This window comes from Thamnophis sirtalis, unplaced genomic scaffold (assembly GCF_051295495.1).
Source record: "Thamnophis sirtalis isolate CommonGarterSnake01/CBP01778 unplaced genomic scaffold, rThaSir2_p1.2 scaffold_2, whole genome shotgun sequence".
Taxonomy (NCBI): Eukaryota; Metazoa; Chordata; class Lepidosauria; order Squamata; family Natricidae; genus Thamnophis; species Thamnophis sirtalis.
Window position 1 is genome coordinate 166,990,635 of NW_028261382.1, and position 22,265 is coordinate 167,012,899.

General features: G+C 42.8%; 1 protein-coding gene across 3 annotated transcripts in view; it reads left to right on the forward strand.

Moving 5' to 3' along the window:
• The first annotated feature begins 2,448 nt into the window (after window positions 1-2,448).
• The window catches only part of MBOAT1 (membrane bound glycerophospholipid O-acyltransferase 1), a 39,854-nt gene continuing 20,037 nt past the window's right edge, over window positions 2,449-22,265 (forward strand). Inside the window, exons 1-4 of one of the 3 annotated variants that reach the window (XM_087707394.1) lie at window positions 2,537-2,649; window positions 4,115-4,163; window positions 15,012-15,157; window positions 15,821-15,898. In XM_087707394.1, the coding sequence (XP_087563520.1) occupies window positions 15,849-15,898 (50 nt within the window). In that variant the 5' untranslated portion in view covers window positions 2,537-2,649; window positions 4,115-4,163; window positions 15,012-15,157; window positions 15,821-15,848. Of the gene's footprint in view, window positions 2,650-4,114; window positions 4,164-15,011; window positions 15,158-15,820; window positions 15,899-22,265 lie in introns of all 3 variants that reach the window. The other 2 variants (XM_087707392.1, XM_087707393.1) reach the window with 2 other exon arrangements.

Genomic DNA, 22,265 nt, shown 5'->3' on the forward strand with positions numbered 1-22,265 from the left:
ACGCTAACCCTTAACCTAACCCTAACGCTAACGCTCTAAAGCTAACCCTAACCCTTAACCTAACCCTAACCCTAACCCTAAACCTAACCCTTACCTTTATGTGAATCGGCTTGCTTTAATTTAATTTTTATTAATTTTTATTTGAATTTTTCGATCTTTTTCGTCGCGCTGTGATGACGTCAAAGGCGCGATTTTGTCGATCGCGCTTTTGTCGTCCGCGCTTTTGACGGGTCACGCACTCAATGATACTCTGTTAAGCAAGACTCCCAATTTATAGAGATGAAGGGGGGAAAAAACCTTGAAAACTATATGTGTTACTTTGCCTTCAGTTCTCAAATGAGTTTATTAAGGCAATACTTTCCTACTGCTCTGGTCTTCTTTATGGCAGATTGAGCAAACCAACCCAAGGCCTGTTGTCATTTTCAGGCTCAGGAAATTCCATCATATCCTCTTTATGAAGAAAACTCTAACTTCAACCCTAGCAACTTTAGGGATTCCTGAAATGCTGAGTAGCCAACAACTTGAGCTAGGTGGGGCCCATGACAGGCCTCCGAAAGCTGTTTCTATCCCATGAATGAAAAAGCTGCTATATGAATAGCCTATTTGCCTTTCACCTGCTTAGCAATCTTGTAATTTGGCATGTACCGTTGTCATTTGCACGCTAGAATCACCAAAACCTGTGTTACAACTGCCTGCCCTGTGGGAAATGATCTGTAGATAAATGCAGCAGCAGTCAAAGGATACTTGTAGAGAACTGGCCTTGGGCAGCGTTTCTGCCATTGAGAGAATGTGTTTGTGCGTGGAGGCACTTTCAAGCCACTTTCTCACTCCTGGTGAGTCTCTAGACCCGTGATGGTGAACCTATGGCACGCGTGCCACAGGTGGCACACGTAGCCATACTTGCTAGTATGTGAGCCATCAGCTCTGGTGCGCGCCATCTGATTTTTGGCCTTCCAGAGGGCTGGGGGAGGCCGTATTCGCCCTCCCCAGCTTCTGGAAAGCCTCCGGAGCTTGGGGAGGGCAAAAAACGATCCATTTCTGGCTTCTGGAGGGAGGCCTCTTCAGGCTTCAGGAAAGCCCCCAGAGCCTAGGGAGGGCGAAAAATCACCCCCATGTAGGGGGGATTGTTGAGGATTCAGAAAGTCCTCGACTTACGACCTACCAGCCAGCAACAAGCCAAGCCGCGGCCTGATTGGCTAGGCGCCGCTTGACTTAAGCGCGGGCCGCTAGGGGCGCACTTATTGGCTTTCCCTGCTTGACAGCTCCGTATAAATAGGGGTGTGCACGCATGCACATTAAATTGTGGGTTGGGGGGGGCACACACGCGCAATAGTGTGCCCGAGCAAAGTTTTGGCATGCCTTTAGAAAAATGTTCGCCAGAGAACGACTGGCTCAAGGTCACCCAGCTATCTTTTTGCCTAAAAAGCAGCCCGTCTCCCAGTTTCTACCCTGATGTCTCAACCAGTGCACCCTTCAGGTTCTCACAAAAAAACCTAGTGAGGCATCAAAGTTGAAGAAATGAAATAAAGCACCAGGCTTCAAAATCGGAACTGAGACCAGTCCAGTGGCCTTCCGTCTCCCCGCAGGCCAGATATGGTAGCCCTGCAAGCAGCCTCTCCTCCGAACTCAGAAATTAAGCACCTAAACCAGAGGCCTCCAACCTTGGCAACTTTTAAGCCTTGTGGACTTCAAGTCCCAGAATTGAAATTCAGCTGGGGAACTCCCAGAATTCCCTAGCTGGCTGGGGAATTCTGGGAGTTGAAGTCCACAAGGCTTAAAAATTGTTAAGTTTGGAGGTCCCTGTCCTACACTTAAAAAAAAAAAAGCACTAGAATTCCAGCTTCTCTAAATGCAGCCTGGGGGGGGGGGGGGGAAGACTGGCGGCTGTTTCACTTTGGCCGCAAGAGGAACTTCTCAAATTCTCCACGACCACGAAGCCTGAGCTTGGAAACACCCAAGATTCGGCTGGACCGCCCCCAGACCTCAATCTGTTCACAGAGACCAGGGCTGCGTGTACACGCATACCTCCTCACGACCTGTTTTTGAACCCGCGTGGGAAACACCTCCCCCCCCCCAAAAAAAAAAAAACCTCCAGCGCTCCAACATGCAGCCTTGCTGGCTTCGAATGGCTGCAAGCAAAGTGAAGCTTGTCGCTCCGAGCCAAACCCGGAAAGATGGCCTTCCCCGGGCGGTTATAGCAGCAGGCGCTCAGAGCGACCACAACCCCGCCGCTTCCGAGCACATTCCTCCTTCCTGGGGCGTTTTCTCCCTCGCAAAATCTGGACGGCAGCCCAGACCTCACCCGCTTAGGAGGAGCTGGCTTCCCTTTTTGGCCCAAAGTCCCTGGGACTCTCCCCTAGCGCCGGGCCTTGAGCTGTGCGCGGAACTGGCGGGGGGGAAAGCAAGGCGGGAGCCGCAGCAGGCCAATCAGAAAGGCGGCGAGAGGCGCGCGGTTGCGTTGGTGCTGGGTTGTGTGTTGTCTGTGTGTGAGTCTGTTCCAGCGCTGGGTTGGGTCCGGAGGAAGCGAAGGCGGCGTTTTGCGGCCGGCCGGGATGCAGGATGACCGAAGCAGGCAGAATTCCCCGTAGAACGACGGGTTCCACTTTCTTGCACCCGATTAGCGACCTTTTCGGTATCCCCCTCGAGCAGGTGAGCGAACCGATCGCGGCTTCCCTTTGCAAGGAAAGGGAGATTCCCAGGCATCCAGGTCACGGTTGTCCGTCCCGTCGTCCCCCCTTCAAAGGTGGCTTTTTCCAAAAGGCAACTGGACTTTCTTGGAGGGGATTTTGTCTTTCTTTGAAAACGTTTCGCTTCTTATCGGAGAAGCTTCTTCAGTTCTCTAGAAAGAAAAATCCAAGTCAAGGAAGTCCGGTTGCCTTTGGAGGGGGGAAAAAAAGGACTTTTGGGATTTGGATTCAATGGTCCAGGGAGTGCGAGAGCTAAAGGCAAGGGGACACTTCGTTGATCGCCGGCGAGTGGGAATAGCTGAAATGGGTGATGCGTTTTGCTCTGCCTTTTGCTAGAAAACGAGGGAAGTAGAGCTCAGTGGTTAGAGAGGGCGAGGCAGCGTTTCTTTCCCGGCGCTTGAAAAGAGGCACCTGTGTCTGATAGGACGTTGTGATCATCGCTTTATTGCAATCGGCTGTACAAATAAAATAACATTCAAGCAACAAATTCTCATATGTTTGCTCAAAAATAAGTCCTGAGTTCCAATGTTATACCCGCAGGGAGAGTTTAAGATGGGCTTCCACCCGCAGAGGTGGATAGGATAGGATGGGATTTAGTTTGGGTCTAAGAACCCCGAAGAGGACTGAAGGGGGAAAAGGGAAAGACATCCGAATTAAGGGCAGGAAATAGTAACAGAAAAGGAGGAGGGAGGGAGGGAGGGAGGGAGCGTGTCAGCACAAGGCACTGCTGAAAATATTTTTTAAATTATTAATCACATATGCAACTTCCTTATCCACAATCTGTCTCTATTTTGCTTTGTAAAAGACTAGCAAAGTATTTTTTTTTAAAGAACAATGGCAGTGCTGCAAACACAATTTTTTTCTCTCCTTTTCATGGCAAAACTATCCAGATTCAGACTAATCTGGCCACTGCTCTGAGGTGAAGGGAGGTAAAACTTCATTAAAACTGTTGTTACTTTTAATGAAGTCCCTTGCCCCAGGTTTATTCCTTTAAAAATACTTCTTTCACGGACTGAAGAAAATATGCAAATATATATATATTTATAATACTTTGGCAGGTAGGAAGTTTATCAGTTCCACTTGCTTCAGAATACATGTGTATGGGACTCTGCACTTGACTTGATTATAAAGTGCCACTTGTAATGAAACAAATGCTTCAATTGCTTTTGTTTCACTGCAAAGACAATACGCAGTGTCAAATGTGCTTTCTAAAACTCTCATTTTGATTCTCTACTTAGCTAAAGTCATGGTTTGCTATGTCACCTTGTTGAGTGTTAGATGACCATCAGTGGAGAGAATTTTTGATATCCTTAGGCTCTATTCATGTTACACTATAATCCCGACATCTTGGTTAATATGATGCCTATCATTTACTTCTTATTATATGGTGAACTTTAACCAAACTTTGTGGCTTTTTGTGTCTTCAGTGTCAACCGTACTAGATAGACCACACCAGGAAATCAACTCCACCAGAAGGTTGAAACTTATTTTATTGGTATTGACTGTAATTACAGAATTTTGCAAGTCTAATTTTGTTCTGTATCTTCCTTCTCTTTGTTATAGTTAAGTGAGTTGAGGAACTGAACTACCTCCAGATGTTATCTCACTGTTGTGGAGTTACAAAATGTTTCTGCCTCCTTTGCCTGCCAACAGCTTCTTCATGCCTCCATCGCTGTCATCTTCCTTAATGTCTACACCCAAATGAGAAATAGCCATTGTTTTTATTTTTGCCAAACTGGACTTTGTAATCAGGCTTTAGAAGGCTACGAAGTTTCATTTCTACAAAGCCAATATAGCAGGAATCTCGGTTCTACCACAAATGTGCGCACAACAAAAGCGCGCCTGACTAAACCGCGGTGTCTAAAGCACGGTGACAAAACCGCGCGACGAATTAGCGACTAATTAGCCCTAAAGCGCGCCGACAGAAGCGCGCTGTAACATAACCCTCACCCTAAACCTAACCCTAAACCTAACCCTAACCCTAAACCTAACCCTAAACCTAACTGTAAATCTTACCTTAAATGAAATCGCGCTTCGGTCGGCGCGCTGTTGTCGGCGCGCTTTTGAAATCGCGGTTTTAGCGCCGCGGTGTTGTCGGCGCGCTTATGACGTTCGCGCTTTTGACGGGTCACGGGAATCTCAGGTGCAGAGAGGACACTAGGCCTCAATCCTTGCAGAAAATCCAATGCATGATGACTTTGAATAAATAAGACCGTGCTCTGATTTTTTTTTTTTCATTTTTTTGCTTACTGGCCACTTCCTATAGTAGAACAGTTGTGACTTTGATGCTTAGTTTTCTTTTTAAAAAAATACTTGTTCCAAAATACAGATATTATGGTATGCCATAGTCTTGGCCTTGTCTTGTGACAGTTGTCAAACTTATTGTGCAACAATGTACGTGACAATTGCATTACAGCAACAGTTTGTAAAATATTGAGAAACAAGCTTTTAGTTCGGTCACAAATATTTAAGGAAATAGCTTTAACATATCCTTACAAGTTTTAATTTTTAAAATTAATATATTAAGCCTTCCCACATCTTGGATATTTTCATGAACAGATTGTCTCAGATTGTTATGCTAATTTTTCATGGATTCTTGGAATGATGCTCATTCTTGAGCTGTTAGATCAAAGTAACTCTTGTGTGTGTCAGCAGCATCGACAGTAGTCTGTTTTATGCGCTGTTCTGTTCTAACGGTATGGTTTCACTTGGATCAATTGTTTTTGGCTATTTGCAACTCCTTGCAAATTTGACTCCTATGAGGGAAATTCATTTGCAGGGAGTAAACCTATTTGGAGCAGTGTATTTGCTTGTATGGACTGATAAATTTGGGAGCAGAGTGAGGTAGCTGTAGTTGTGTTTGAATTCTGTTTTAAATGTTTTTCTTAAGGCTTGTATGTTAGATTTTCTTTTTATTCCGGCACCTGTTAGCTTTTTGGCTTTTTTTGCACAACAAGGAAACGTGTATTCATTCAGCAATGAGGAAGTATGTGCTGGGTTAACAGCAATCGGTTCACTGGATTGTACTGACTGATAAACCAGATAGAAGTGTAGATTGTTTATAGGAGTTTAAAAAAAAAACCATAAGCAAGGGCGAACTAGTTCAGGCAAGACTGATTTTATTCTTATGCAGTCATAGGATCTTTTTTTATGAGTAGAATTTAATGCACATCCACAATGTTGTTTTCAAAATAAACAGTAGTACGCCTAGCATGGAAGAGAAGTAAGAAGTAGTCAAGTAAAATTAAGATAAGAAATAAAAGGCTAGGACAGCTAACTAAATCTATTTTGTACCAATTCCACTCATTATACTTCTCTAAACCTTTTTATTGTGATATATATGGTCTTTGTGTAGACCACATCTATACACTGAATTTCAGGAATTTCAGACTTGTGTAGTGTCCTTTGTTCCTTTTCTGAGTCCCAGCTGTTGATAAATGTATATTTTTACATACAATCTCATGGTAGTTAATGTATGTCTTTAATTAATTCATAGCATTTATTCGTGGCACGTCAAAACCGCGCTAGACAAAACAGCGCGGACAAATACGCGTCGACAACTACGCTTAGTCATTAGCGCGCCCACATTACCGCGTCGATATCAGCGCGACGACGGCAGCGCGAAAGGAAGGTGAATGCTTCAGTGACGTTTAAAGTGAATGCTACGTTTGTGTTTAAAGTGAATGCTTCAGTGACGTTTAGTGACGTTTGTTTTAAGCACGGCTAGGGCTAGTGACGTTTGTGTGACGTTTGTTTTAACAAGAATTTATGGACTTGCCAGAGATGAATTGACAGTTTATCAATTAACGTTTATCTGTTTTTATCAGGTTCAATTATTTCACTGTGGCAGAAATAGTCACTAAATGTTATCTTGGCAATATTATCCGCTTTTTCTTCTCTTTCTCTGATTTTTTTTTATATTTAGAGAGAGCAAGATTACAGAGTTTGCTGAATCTTAATTTCCATCAGCTTTAGACAATATGGCCCATGGTGAGAAGATGGGATTTGTCATCCATGAGCAGAATGTAGACTCACATGTTGTTATTGTTTTAAGTAGAAGTCATTTCTTTGTTAAGTAGAAGCTAAAAGTATTCCTTGCTTAATAATCATTTGTTAACTGAACATTGAAAGTTACGATAGTGCTAAACAAATGGCACAAATAGTCCTCGACTTACAACCACAAATGAGCCCAGCATTTCTGTTGCTAAGTAAGACAGTTGTTAAGTGAGTTTTGCTCCATTTTATAACATTTCTTGGCACATTTGTCAAGTGAATCACTGCAGTTGTTAAGTTAGTAGTACGGTTGTTAAATGAATTTAGTTTCCACATTGACTTCGTGTGTCAGAAGATCACAAGACCCCAGGACAACTCAACCATCATAAACATGAACTAGTTGCCGAGCATCCAAATTTTGATCACGACTATGGCACAAACCAGCAGTGGTAATTCCAGTGGTAATTGGCACACTGGGTGCTATTCCAAAAGCACTGGAATTACATTTAAAACAGTTAAAAATTGACAAAATCACCATCAGTCAAATGCAAAAAGCCGCACTGCTTGGATCTGCACGCGTATTACGAAAATACGTTACGACGTCCTAGGCCCCTGGGTGGGGCCCGACTAGTAACCAATGCCAAATCCGGCGAAATACCTGGCCGCTGTGATAACAAGATTTGGAAGGAACTGTGGAGGTTTTCTAGTCCAACCCCCTGCTCAAGCCGGAGATCCAATGCCATTTCAGACAAAGGGTTGTCCAATCTCTTCTTAAAAACCTCCAATGATAAGAGCACCCACAACTTCTGAGACCAAGCTGTTCCACTGATTAATTGTTCTCACTGTCAGGAAATGTCTCCTTAGTTTTAGGTTGGTTTTTTCCCCCTTGATTAGTTTCCATCTTGTCCCTCCTTCAGATGCTTCAGAAAATAGGTTGCCACCCTCTTCTTTGTGACAGCCCCTTAGATATTGGAATATGGATGTCATCTCACTCCTAGTCCTTCCTTTTATTAGACTAAACATACTCAATTCCTGCAATCATTCTGCATATGTTTTAGCCTCCAGTCCTCTAATAATATTTGTTCTTCTTTGCACTGCTTTCAGAGTGTGCCTTCTTTATTTGTTTATGGAGCTGATTCAAAATTTTTCAGTTTATCACAGTACAAATAGTTTTACTGTGTGGGAATGGTGTGGTGAGAGAAACTGCATGAGGTTTTACCTACATATTCCAAGAAGTTTGTTTGGACCAAGTAAGCTCTTATAACTGATGGCAATTAATGACAGTCTCCCCATAAGATAATTATCTCTAAGCCCACAAGAAACCCTTCCCATATGTTTGTGTCCCAGAAGGAGATTGATCCAAAGGTCAGAACTAGAGTTTCCTTGTTTAGAACAGAATAATCAGAAATATATTAGTAATATTAAGGCACAGAGAAAAAATGGTCTATATCAAAGCTACCATTTTCTTCAACCGTCATATAGAAGACTATAAGAGTAACTGACTGTCATGTGAAAGAATCTTCACATCTACGCTTAATTTGAAAGAGGTTAATTGAAATACTTTCCCTTTTCATGTTGTGCTGACTTATGGATTTCATCATTGTCTTCTCCTGGCAGGTAATTACTACTTTATCAGCTTCACAGTGGGTGGTCTACGAAGAGGAGATGTTCCAAGGTTCAATTTGGAATCTCAGGAGCTTTGTAGGGTATTTAAAGTTAAACTTACTGATAAAATCAGCGATGTAGTACAAAACACAGATCCAAGATAAAATAATGCTCCCCATTATTATTATTATCACAACAACACAATTGTATCACAGTGGCCAGTTGTTTCGCCGGATTTGGCATTGATTACTAGTCGGGTCCCACCCAGGGGCCTAGGACGTCGTAAAATATTTTCGTAATATGCATGCGGATCCAAGCAGTGCGGCTTTTTGCATTTAACTGATGGTGATTTTGTCAATTTTTAACTGTTTTAAATGTAATTCCAGTGCTTTTGGAATAGCACCCAGTGTGCCGATTACCACTGGAATTACCACTGCTGGTTTGTGCCATAGTCGTTGAATTTCAATTTTTAAGTCCTGGTATTTCGCAATTTTTTTCATGTTCCTTCTCAGCGACCCTGCTATCACCTGGTATTGAAATGTCTATGATTGTAACCTTATTTTTCTCAACCAGTCTGATGTCTGGTGTATTATGCGCCAGTATTTTGTCCGTTTGAAAATCCCATAAGATCTTGACCATCTGATTTTCGGTGACTTTTTCAGGTTTATGTTCCCACCAGTTTGTTGTTGTTTTAATATTACAATTTTTGCACAAATTCCAGTGGATCACTTGTGCTATGAATTGTGCCGCAATTTATAACCAGTCTGCGCAATTTTTTTACAGCAGCTAAGTATGTGATCAACAGTTTCATCAACTTCTTTGCAAAGTCTGCATTTGGCATCATCAGAGGATTTTTCGATTTTGGCCTTAATGGTATTTGTGTGAATAGCTTGTTCTTGCGCAGCCAGGATTAGTGACTCTGTTTCTTTCTTTAATGTACCTGTTGTTAACCGTAACCAAGTTTGCTCACTGTCCACTTTATCTTTTATTTTTTCCAGAAATTGGCCATGCAATGCTTTGTTCTGCCAACTCTCCATTCTTGATTTTATCACATATTTCAGTATTCTTGTTTCGTCTGTTGGGCCTTCAGTAGATTTTTGTTCTTTATTTCGATTAATAGATGTTCTTGACTTTCTTTTAAATAATCAGCCACTTATTATTATTATTATACAATTGTATCACAGCGGCCAGTTGTTTCGCCGGATTTGGCATTGGTTACTAGTCGGGCCCCACCCAGGGGCCTAGGACGTCATAACGTATTTTCGTAATATGCGTGGAGATCCAAGCAGTGCGGCTTTTTGCATTTGACTGATGGTGATTTTGTCAATTTTTAACTGTTTTAAATGTAATTCCAGTGCTTTTGGAATAGCACCTAGTGTGCCAATTACCACTGGAATTACCACTGCTGGTTTGTGCCATAGTCGTTGAATTTCGATTTTTAAGTTCTGGTATTTTGCGATTTTTTCATGTTCCTTCTCGGCGACCCTGCTATCACCTGGTATTGCGATGTCTATGATTGTGACCTTATTTTTCTCAACCAGTGTGATGTCTGGTGTATTATGCGCCAGTATTTTGTCCGTTATTATTATTATTATTATACAATATTATTATTATTATTATTATTATTATTATTATTATACAATTGTATCACAGCGGCCAGTTGTTTCGCCGGATTTGGCATTGGTTACTAGTCGGGCCCCACCCAGGGGCCTAGGACGTCGTAACGTATTTTCGTAATATGCGTGCAGATCCAAGCAGTGCGGCTTTTTGCATTTGACTGATGGTGATTTTGTCAATTTTTAACTGTTTTAAATGTAATTCCAGTGCTTTTGGAATAGCACCCAGTGTGCCAATTACCACTGGAATTACCACTGCTGGTTTGTGCCATAGTCGTTGAATTTCGATTTTTAAGTCCTGGTATCTTGCGATTTTTTCATGTTCCTTCTCGGCGACCCTGCTATCACCTGGTATTGCAATGTCTATGATTGTGACCTTATTTTTCTCAACCAGTGTGATGTCTGGTGTATTATGCGCCAGTATTTTGTCGGTTTGTATACGGAAATCCCACAAGATCTTGACCATCTGATTTTCTGTGACTTTTTCAGGCTGATGTTCCCACCAGTTTGTTGCTGTTTTAATATTATAATTTTTGCACAAATTCCAATGGATCATTTGTGCTACTGAATTGTGCCGCAATTTATAATCAGTCTGCGTGATTTTTTTACAGCAGCTGAGTATGTGATCAACAGTTTCATCAGCTTCTTTGCAAAGTCTGCATTTGGCATCATCAGAGGATTTTTCGATTTTGGCCTTAATGGCATTTGTGCGGATAGCTTGTTCTTGCGCAGCCAGGATTAGTGACTCTGTTTCTTTCTTTAATGTACCTGTTTTTAACCATAACCAAGTTTGTTCACTGTCCACTTTATCTTTTATTTTTTCCAGAAATTGACCATGCAGTGCTTTGTTCTGCCAACTCTCCATTCTTGATTTTATCACATCTTTTCTGTATTCTTGTTTTGTCTGTTGGGCCTTCAGTAGATTTTTGTTCTTTACTTCGATTAATAGATGTTCTTGACTTTCTTTTAAATAATCAGCCAGTGCATGTTTTTCCTCTTCAACTGTTTGCTTCACTTGTAATAATCCTCTGCCACCTGATTTTCGGGGCAGATATAGTCTATCAGTATCACCACGTGGATGTAAACTGTAGTGCATTGTCATTAGTTTCCTGGTTTTTCGGTCCAAAAGGTCCAAATCAGCTTGTGTCCAGTTAACTATACCAGCTGTGTATCTTATAACTGGTATTGCCCAGGTATTTATGGCCTTGATTGTATTTCCGCCATTCAATTTAGATTTCAAAATTTTCCTAACTCTGTTGGTGTACTCTCGCCTGACAGTAGTTTTTACTTCTCCATGTTTGATGTTATCCAACTGCAGAATGCCTAAGTATTTGTAGGCTTCATTTTCTTTGCATTTAATTAATTGGCCATTGGGCATTTCAATTCCCTCACATGCAGTGATTTTGCCCCTTTTTATGGATACAGTGGCGCATTTTTCCATGCCAAACTGCATTGAAATATCGGTGCTGAATACTCGGACTGTGTTTGTCAATGATTGGATTTCTATTTCTGACTTTCCATAGAGTTTCAAATCATCCATATATAGTAAATGCGAAATTTTTTCAGCTTTTTTGGCTGTTTGGTAGCCTAATCTCATTTTTTTTAAGATTACTGATAGTGGGATCATTGCGATGATGAAGAGAAGAGGTGAAAGTGAATCACCCTGGAAAATTCCTCGCTTGATATTAACCATTCCGTAGCTCTCATTCCCTACTGCCAACTCAGTTCTCCATTGTTTCATTGCCTTTTCAGTAAAGGATGTAATATTTTTGCTAATGCCAGTTGTTTCTAAGCATTTTATGATCCAACTATGTGGCAGTGAGTCAAATGCCTTTTTGTAATCAATCCAGACCATATTCAAGTTCGTTTTTCTGTTCTTACAATTTTCTAATATCATTTTATCAATTAGAAGCTGATCTTTTGTGCCCCTGCTCCTTCTTTTGTTGCCTTTTTGCTCTACTGGCAAGATGTTGTTTGTTTCCAAATAATCCATCATGTTATCTGCAATAATGCCTGTGAGTAATTTGAAGGTTGTTGGCAAGCATGTTATTGGTCTATAGTTTTCAGGTGTTGTTCCTTTAGTTGGATCTTTCTGAATCAAGTATGTTTTTCCAGTTGTCAACCATTCATCAATTTGGCCCTTTTGTAAAATTTCATTCAGTTGCCTGGCCAATATTGCATGTAAACTGGTCAGATATTTGAGCCAGAAACCATGTAATTGGTCCTTTCCAGGTGATGTCCAATTCTTTACCTTTTTAACTCGATTTTTGATCATCTCAGTTGTTATTTCTAATACTTGCATTTGTTTGTTGCCAATGCTTTTCTCAAAGTCATGTATCCACTTTGCTTCCTTGTTGTAGTCCTTTGCATTTTCCCACAATTCTTTCCAGAATTCAACTGTGGCCTGCTTTTCTGGTTTTTCACTTTTGGTGTCACCATTCACATTAAGACTTTGATAAAAACGCCGTTGGTCTGATCGAAATTGCTGATTTTGTTTATATTGGATGATTCGTGCCTCATATCTTTCAATTTTTCTAGCTGTTGCTGTTATCTGCTGTTTTACAATCTCTACAGCTTCATTGATGTTTCTTGTATCCAATCTATATCTTCTGATTAGCCGATCTATGATTTTGTTGTTTTTAAGCCGTTGCTCATGCATGTTCTTTAAGTTACTAGCATCTGCCCTTAATTTTTTGATTTTTTGTTCTAAACGGATTTTCCACTTTGGCTTTGATGCTTTTTCTGTTGTGTGACTAGGTACTTTAATTTTAATGCCTAGTTCATTAGTGACTATTACAGCTGCGCTGTACATTAACTGGTTTGTTTCCAAGATGGATCCCGGTTCAATTGTTGAAAACACTGCATTAACCATTTTCATGATAGGGGCCAAAATTTTCTTAGGCACAGTTTTTAGTGATGGTAAACGTTGCCTTTCCTCATTAAGTAGAAAATGTTCCATGATCTTATCCTTCAATTCTTTTTGTTTTTGAGTTAGTTCATCAGTTGGTTCAATGATAACTGGTTCTAGTGGTGGTGATGTTATTTCCTCCCCGAGAGCTTCTTCTGGGAGTTCTACTATAGTGTCTTTAGTTGTGTCTTGAATATCAGTTATTTCCGCTTGTGATATTGTTTTTTGGGTTTTGCAATTTGCCTGAATCTCCTCATGTTCAACTTCACTAAACACTTTATTCCGTATAATAAATCGCCTTTGATCTGCTAGTCGTTGTTCACTAACATTTGAATCTGGATATTGTTGTTTCCATAATTCATACATTCGCTTTAAATATCCTCTTTTTTCTGGCTCTGAGTTGTAGTAACAGGCCATTATGGCACGGTTTTCATCTGCACTATATTTTTGTCGTTTTGTTGGCTGGTCCACTTGTAGCCCACTTCTCGACGGATGTCCAGGGACCCCAACATCCGCCGCGGCCCTTGTTAACCCGCGCGACGACCGATGCGGTATGGAATTCTTATTCGGTTTTTTCACCATATTGTATGGGTTGGCGGGGTTTTTTTTACGGGACCAGATGCCAACCTGATCCCAACCTTCCTCCTTTTTCATCCGGGCTTGGGACCGGCAACGGCGGAGTTATTATTATTATTATTATTATTATTATTATTATTACAACAACAACATGAAACTCAACTGGACATTCAAAAATGCATCACAAATACCATTGACAGTTGTTGTTGTTGTTGTTGTTATTATGTGGTTAATCTTTGGTGAGATTCACAGCCTTTGGGGCTGTTTGGTAGCTCAACAGCTCGAGTCCTAATCAAGGACCAAGGAACTGTTAAGGTAGCGTCGGAGGGTATAAGCTGTTCCAAGTAGGGTGGTTTTTTGTAGAATCAGAATGTTCAAGTCTGATAAATTTAAAATTTCCAAATAGTAAGGTAGCCCTTTAGGTATTGCTCCAAGGGCTCCAATTACAAGCGGGACAACACACAATTTCTTTTTCCACAGTCGTTCAACTTCAATTTGCAAGTCCCGGAACTTATTATTATTTTTCTGTTTCTTTGTATGTGCACTGACCTTTTGCATCCAAGACCAATTTCTTGTGGGTTTAAACAAACTTGGCCAAATAAAATATTCAATTGCAATTTAATTCAAATAAGATATGAATTAATAAATATATGTTTTAGTATTTTTGTGAGAAGATTATGATTTTCTATTTCAGAATAACCAACATTCTACAAAATAAATTATTCTTCTGGTTGTTTTGCCTTCAGCAGGCAACTGCTTGCCATTTTCTAAAATAAGGCTCTGTTACTTTATGTGCATCGTAGCTAAAAATTCTGATTTCAGCACAGTTTTGTGCTAGATATGGCTTGAAATGCCTATCCCATTAAAACTGAGCCACCTAAAGTATATGTAGACTTCTGAATTCTCAGAAATTTTCATTAAGCAAGATATTGCAGAAATGGCAAGAGGAAGAAATAATGAAGTAAGAAAAAAAAGTCATAATGCCTTTCTCATTTTGCCAGGGAAAGAATTCTAGAGAACAGAAAAGCTTGTGTTGTGTGTTTGTTGGTGATGCCTATTTTAGCACATGAAAACCTCATGGGGAATTGCCCAAGTGGAATATGTATGTTTGTATTCCAGTCTTTAATTCTGCAAATTTGATTCTGTAATAGCAAGCCGCGGGGTACGTCTATTAATTTACTTTGAGTAAATCTTTGGAATTAATTTGGCTAATTTTCTTGCTTGCCTTTGAATTCAAAGAAATGTTTTTAGAGAGCAACTTTCCTTCCTCCTTAAAAAGCTTGCAAACTCCACTGAACTTAGGGGATCTATGTCTAAATAAACATATGTAGAACGGCCCTGTGAATCTGGATTTAACCTAAACGTCTGGATTTTTAAAACCAAGCCGGATTGAAGGCAGAGACTTATTTTGCTTAAAATAAACATCAAAGGCAATTTACTCATTTGCAGGATTGCCAAGCTTTATATATATGTAAACATAGTGCTTCCTTTCTCCCACTTCTTTAAAGGAGAATGATAATGATGATGAGAAATTTCCTACAACGTCTCCAGGATTTTATGTCAGGTTTTTTTTCCCTTCTTGCTAATGATTATGAGTGATTCCAGTCTATTTTCATATTCCTTTAGGTCAATTTCGTTGCTTGTCAGCTTTGCGCACTCTTGGCTGCATTTTGGTTTCGCTTGTACTTAAAGCCTAGTCAAGCCAACTCCGGCGTTCGTCATGCATTTGCCACAATTTTGGGAATATATTTTGCCCTCTTCTGCTTTGGTTGGTGAGTCATTCCTGCCTAACTTTCTATTCACTGTGACTATGAATCGAGTAGCTTGTGTATGCTGGGAATTGTAAAACCTTCCGTTGGGCAACCGTAACATTATGAAAACAAAACGTCAAAGCTCTTTTATCAGCAGGTACATTTTCCAAGAAAGAAGCATGTATTCAGTCTGTGATTTAAGAGGAAGAGAGCAAGAGCAAAGGAGTTTACTTCAAAAAAAAAAAAAGTGAACACTGATTCAGACTGGATTCTTTCTTTCTACACAACTTTTAGTTAATTTTAGGGTGGTGTGTGGCTCAGCGGTTAGGATGCTGGGTTTCTTGGCTGGAAAGATGGCAGCCGAGGTTTGAGACCCGAGTACAACATGAGTACCACTTGTGTTCCTGCCCATCTAGGCAGTTGAAAGCATGCAAATGGGAGTAGATAGGTATCACTTCGGTGAGAAGGTTAAAGTGCTCCATTATGTCATGCTTGCCACATGACCATGTAAATATCTTCAGACAATGCTGGCTGAATGGTCTTGAACCAGAGATGAGCACCCTACAATGAGTAAAAAATCCGCAGGGACACCTTCACTTTTAGTTAATTCAGAAAAGTATTGTTGTCTGTTAGCTATTACTGACTTTTGGAAAATGGAATTTCTTCTTCTTCTTCTCTTCCAAGGTACTCCATCCATATTTTTACTTTAGTGATGATAAGTTATTTCATCATGAACATGGCCAGTATTTCCAACATTCATAGGTAAGTTTGTAAGTCTATTGTAAGTGTTAAAAACGGAAATATTTTTAAATGTTGATGTTCCTTTATGTTCCTTTACTGATCTAATTAATGGTTGCTCATGATCTTGTGTTCTTGTCTTGTGGTACTTCTTATTTCAGCCATTTTAAGGCATTGTGGAGTACTGTTTAAATGCACTTATTACAAAGAGCAAGAAAGATTACCCGATTACAAAATCCAATGCCAGAGTGATGGGTTGAAATGCTGCATATTTTGACTTATTTATTAAATATACCTGTGTCACACACCTCCCCTATAAGGTGATTGTTTTAAGTCTACAACAAGCAGAAAATACTCTGAAATGGCTCAGAGAGACACCTTCCTAATTCACGGAAGTGTAAGAAGGAGGAGGTATAACACAATCACATTCATAAGATTGATAGCAGCCCCATCAAATAGACCAAATCAAGGCATCAATTCCACAGGATGGCTAAAACTATTGTTTATTGAGACTGGTTATATTTTAGCTATAGTTTATAAACCCACAGATCAGTGGTGGGATTAAATTTTTTTTACTACCAGTTCTGTGGGCTTGGCTTGGTGGGTGTGGTGGCTTGGTGAGTGTGACAGGGGAAGGTTACTGCAAAATCCCCATTTCCTCCCAGTCAGCTTGGACTGGCGGGGCCAGTCAGAGGTGGTATTTATCGGTTCTCTGAACTACTCAAAATTTCCACTAGTGGTTCTCCAGAGCTGGTCAGAACCCGTGGCACGACAAAACCGCGCTCGACTAAAGCGCGCCCGATGAAACTATTGTAACTGAATAACTGAAAAAAAACCAGGCAGGTCCTTTAAAACACTGTAACCTTTTATTCAGTAGCTGAAGTAGTGTAACAAAACTCACAACAATGTATTAAACGAAGCCGGCTGGGCGGCTGCAGGAACAGCTGAAAACAATAGAGCAATCAGCAAGGTTGTTGCTCTAACAAGACAGTTAACAGTTTAAACGGCTTGCCTTTTAAACTGCAAGCACCTGGCTCGTGTTACAGCTCGCGCTGATGACAGCTCGGCAACTGACAGGCACGTCTGATTGGCTAAGACGCACCTGGCTGCTTCCGAGCTGTCATTCGTAACAGCGAGGACTTTCTTCAATACACAACACTTCTTCCCCCCCAGCTGTGCGCAAGCACGCGTAGTCTTTTAAATAAGCAGGGGAACGACGGATTCGCTCAGACCGCCTTAATTCTATTGCAGGCGGATCCTGGCAACGATGTCCTTGTGGTACTTGTGGAGGAATTGCATAACTAAAAGGTGAAGTGTGTGGATGAGACATGGTGGCAGATGATGCTGGAGGGGCATGAGGCTGGTAGTCTGCCTCTGAGGGGTTTGGGCTATGTATATAAGGATCTGGAACCCTTGGAATGGGAGGAGCATTTACACCGGCTAGATTTTGTTGAACTTGCAGTTGAAACCCTTGAACATCCGCTTGAGAAGCTACGGCTGCTGTCTTCCGTTTCCTCAATTGATCCAGGTGTCTTCGCCATGAGGATCCATCGGATAAGTCAACCCTATAGGAAACGGGTCCTGTTATTTGTGATATAACTGCTGGAACCCATCTCAAGTCCCCTCCATAATTTCTAGCCCAAACTAGATCCCCCAGTTGGAAAGAACGGGATGGGGTTGGAGGCCCCAGGTTGCCAGACTGAATTCCTGAATAGACGGGATGCAATCTATCCAGGGTGGTCCGCAGGCGCCTGCCCATCAACATCTCCGCGGGGCTCTTCTGTGTCAGAGGGCAAGGTGTGGAATGCTGTGCCAATAAGTAAGCATCCACCCTAGCCTGCCAGTCACCACGGTTTAGCCGGCCCAAAGCCTCCTTGGCCGATCTAACCGCCCTTTCCGCTCGGCCATTGCTTGCCGGGTGGTAAGGGGCAACCAGCGCATGTCGTATCCCTAGTTCAGCCAGGAAAGTTTGAAAAGTTGTGGCTGTAAATTGCGGGCCGTTGTCAGACACCACTGTGTCTGGCAACCCATGGGTTGCGAACAACCGTCGCAAAGCTCGCACCGTGCTGTCAGATGTGGTGGAGTGCATTAGCAATACTTCCACCCATCGAGAGTACGCATCCACAACTATAAGGAAAACCTGCCCATGGAATGGACCAGCGAAATCAATATGTAACCTAGACCAAGGCCCTCGAGGCATCTCCCATTCCCGGGAGGGAGAGGAAGGAGGAGAAGGCCGGGACTGTTGGCATGTCTCACATTTGGCAACCCAGGCTTCAATGTCGGCATCTAACCCTGGCCACCAAACAAAACTGCGAGCAAGAGCTTTCATTCTACTGACCCCAGGATGACTTTCATGAAGGCGTTGCAAAATCTGTTGTTGCAGGACCGTTGGGATGACCACACGGTCGCCCCACAACAGGCAGCCGGAATGAATTGAAAGCTCTGCTTGTCTGTTTTTAAAATGTTTGAATTGAGGTGGTAATGTACCAGAAGGCCAACCTCTCAGGACCCAATTAAGAAGTTTTGCCAAAGTAGGGTCAGACCGAGAGTGGGCTGCTATGTCTGTAGCAGACAAAGGCAATTCTAGCTCTGCAATTGCCAAAACTGAAAGGCAAGGAACTGGTTTAACTTCCTTCAATGGAAGTGGGCAGCGACTCAGGGCATCTGCATGCCCTATCTGCTTGCCTGGACGGTATCGTAAGGCGTAGGAGTACGCCGCTAAGAATTCCGTCCATCGTGTCATTCTTGGGGATAGAATAGGAGGGGTCGGCTTATCACCTGCCAAAAGCCCAAGGAGTGGCTTATGGTCTGTAAACAAGGTGAAATGCCGCCCGTATAAGTAATCGTGGAATTTTTTAATTCCTGACACTGCAGCTAGAGCCTCCTTGTCAATTTGGCTGTAATTCCTTTCTGCTGATGTCAGTGTCCGGGAGTAAAAAGCTATGGGAGCTTCTGAACCATTGGGCAGGACATGGCTCAGAACGGCTCCCAAACCCACGGGCGAGGCATCACATGCTAGAGTCAGAGGCATCTTGTCACTGTATTGGACTAAGACTGCATCTGACGTCAGCAGGGATTTGACAGCTGCGAACGCTTGTGCTTCGCGGCTGCCCCATTGCCAAGGCGCTGATCGGTCCAGCAACCGATGCAGGGGCTCGGCCAGTGAAGCCTTGTGTGGAATGAAAGGTGCATAAAAATTTAAAAGCCCCAGGAACGATTGTAACTGCGCCTTGGAAGTTGGAGCAGGTGCGTCCCTGATAGCTGCCAATTTTGAAGGGGTAGGGTGAATTCCCTGGGCGTCAATTGTGAAGCCCAGAAATTCCACTTGGGGAACAGCAAAGAAACACTTGCTGCGTTTCAATTTAAGTCCCGCGCCCCTGAAACGGTCGAGGACTTTCCTTAGAACTTTGATGAGGTCTGATCGGCTGTTTGCAGCGATCAGGACGTCATCAAAATATGGTACCACTCCTGGAAGCCCATGGAGCAACCGCTCCATGAGACTCTGGAAAATCCCCGGGGCAACGGATACGCCAAATTGTAGGCGGCGACAACGGAAAGCCCCCCGGTGGGTGACGATGGTTTGGGCAGCCGCCGCATCGTCATCCACAGGAAGCTGCTGGTAGGCTTGCGCCATATCCAGTTTGGCAAAAATACAACCCTGCCCCAGGGAATGGAGCAGATGTTGTACAACAGGGACTGGATATGGGTTTGCTTGCAAGGCGAGGTTGATGGTGGATTTGTAGTCGGCACAGACCCTAATGGAGCCGTCGGCCTTCACTGGAATGACAATTGGGGTCTCCCACGGTGAATGGTCGACTGGCTCCAGTATGCCCTGTGCCACGAGCTTGTCGAGCTCGGCTTCAACCTTGGGCCTTAAAGCAAAAGGCACCCTGCGGGCCTTCAGTCTGATGGGAGCAACCTGGGGATCCAAGTTGAGAGAGATAGGGTTACCCTTGTACCGGCCCAGCTGGCCATCAAAAATGTCAGCGTAATCTGACAAAACTAATGCCACATCAGCAGAAGTGTCTGTCATGGAATGAATTCCATGTATTGAGAGACCCAGTGGGCTGAACCAATCCAAACCTAGAATGGATGGCAAGGGCTTAAGCACAATTAAAACAGGCAAAGTTGTACAATGCTGCCCATAAGAAACTCTGACATTATAGGAACCAACAATAGAAATGCTAGACCCCTGATAGTCCTTTAAGATAGAGTCAGGAGGAGAAAGGTGACAGCGTTTAACATGGGGGCACAAAAGAGAAAATTTGTCCCACGATAACAAGGATTTGGAAGCTCCAGAGTCTACTTCCATGTTGCAAGGTTGACCTTCGATCAATGGAGTGACAATTATCTTGTTCGTACCCTCTGAGGAAGAATTGATGGAGACATCAGGAAACGGCAGGCCAGCTTGCTTGACGTTGAAGCAATTATCCTGTCGCTGAGCAGACGCGCGGGGCTGAGGACTTCTGTTTGAAGCAGCTGTCCCATAAGGAGGTGGAGGAGCAGACGATGCAGCTGTAGCAGGCTGAGCAGCTCTACAAACTTTGGCCAAATGTCCTTTTTTCCCGCAACGGCGGCACTCTGCAGCCTTAAAGGGGCAGGAAGCCCTGGCATGCGGACCACCGCAGCTAAAACAGGCATTTGAATTAGAAAGTGGACGGCTGATAGACTGCTGCTGACGCGGTTGCTGTCTGCGGGGCTGTGCCCCAATCCTGTCCACCTGTAAATTAAGTAAATAGTCTGGAAGAGGGGCAAGCTCATCAATTAAATTGGTGATGTACGTTGGCTGTTGTAGTGGAGGAGGAACCAAGGCAGTTGAGGCTTGACCCGTTGGTAAACTGCCAGCAACTGTCATCTGCGCGAGGTAACGTTCTATCTCGCTGGATGACGAATCTGCCAACTCCGCAGCACGAGCCTCATCTATGGCATAAACTAACGTGACTTTAGGCTTGCCCAAAAGCCGGCGTCTGAGGAAAATGTCTTTTAATCCACAGACAAATTGTTCTGCAAGATTAGCCTCTAAGTCAGGGAAATCGCACTGTGCTGCAGCAACTCTTAAAGCTTGCAAAAACTGATTGACATTCTCTGCAGGCTTTTGGACGCGCCTGCGGTAAGCAAAACGTCTTGCTATTTGGGAGGGGGTAGGGGCATAGTAAGCCTGAAGCCCATCTGTGAGCTCTTGCCACGAGAGGTCATAAACCGCTCTTGGGGCTGCAAAAGACCTTGCGGTGGCAAACATTTCCGGACCACAAGCTGTAAGAAAAAATCCGCACTTTCGTGCTTGAGAATAACCCTGGCGGTTATTTGCGATCAGGAAGCACTCAAACCTTTCCAGGAATGCTTCCCAAGTCTCACCTCCGACTCCAAAAGGTGCAAAAGTAGGCATACCAGCCATGACGGTGAGGAGAACTCTAAACAACTGAGAGAAGAAAATTGCAGTTGATTTTCTTCAGGTTACAGGTCCCCAGTCTTCGTCGCCAGTATTGTAACTGAAAAAAAACCAGGCAGGTCCTTTAAAACACTGTAACCTTTTATTCAGTAGCTGAAGTAGTGTAACAAAACTCACAACAATGTATTAAACGAAGCCGGCTGGGCGGCTGCAGGAACAGCTGAAAACAATAGAGCAATCAGCAAGGTTGTTGCTCTAACAAGACAGTTAACAGTTTAAACGGCTTGCCTTTTAAACTGCAAGCACCTGGCTCGTGTTACAGCTCGCGCTGATGACAGCTCGGCAACTGACAGGCACGTCTGATTGGCTAAGACGCACCTGGCTGCTTCCGAGCTGTCATTCGTAACAGCGAGGACTTTCTTCAATACACAACAGAAACCACGTTGCTGACGTCATCAACAGGGTGACAACAGTGAGCGCAGAGAAAGAAGGGCGCTTTAAATAGCACTTTGAAAGCAAGCCGATTCAAGTTAAGGTAAGGGTTAGGTTTAGGGTTAGCTTTAGGATTAGGGTTAGGGTTAGGTTTAGGGTTAGGTTAAGGGTTAGGATTAGGTTTAGGGTTAGGTTAAGGGTTAGGATTAGGTTTAGGGTTAGGTTAAGGGTTAGGTTTAGGGTTAGGTTAAGGGTTAGGATTAGGTTTAGGGTTAGGTTTAGGGTTAGGTTAAGGGTTAGGTTTAGGATTAGGTTTAGGGGGGTTAGGTTTAGGTTTAGAGGTTAATTTTAGGTTTAGCGTTTACAGCGTGTGTTTTTCTCCGCGCTGTTGTCGTGCTGTGATGACGTCAGCTATGCAGTTTCGTCGAGTGCCCTTTAGTCGAACGCGGTTTTGTGGTGGAACCATCAGAACCACCTCTGCCACAGATTATAAGAAAGCCATAAAATTTGCTGTTGAAACTTTTTGATAATATATATACAAGCAAACCTAAGTAAAATAAATAGCTG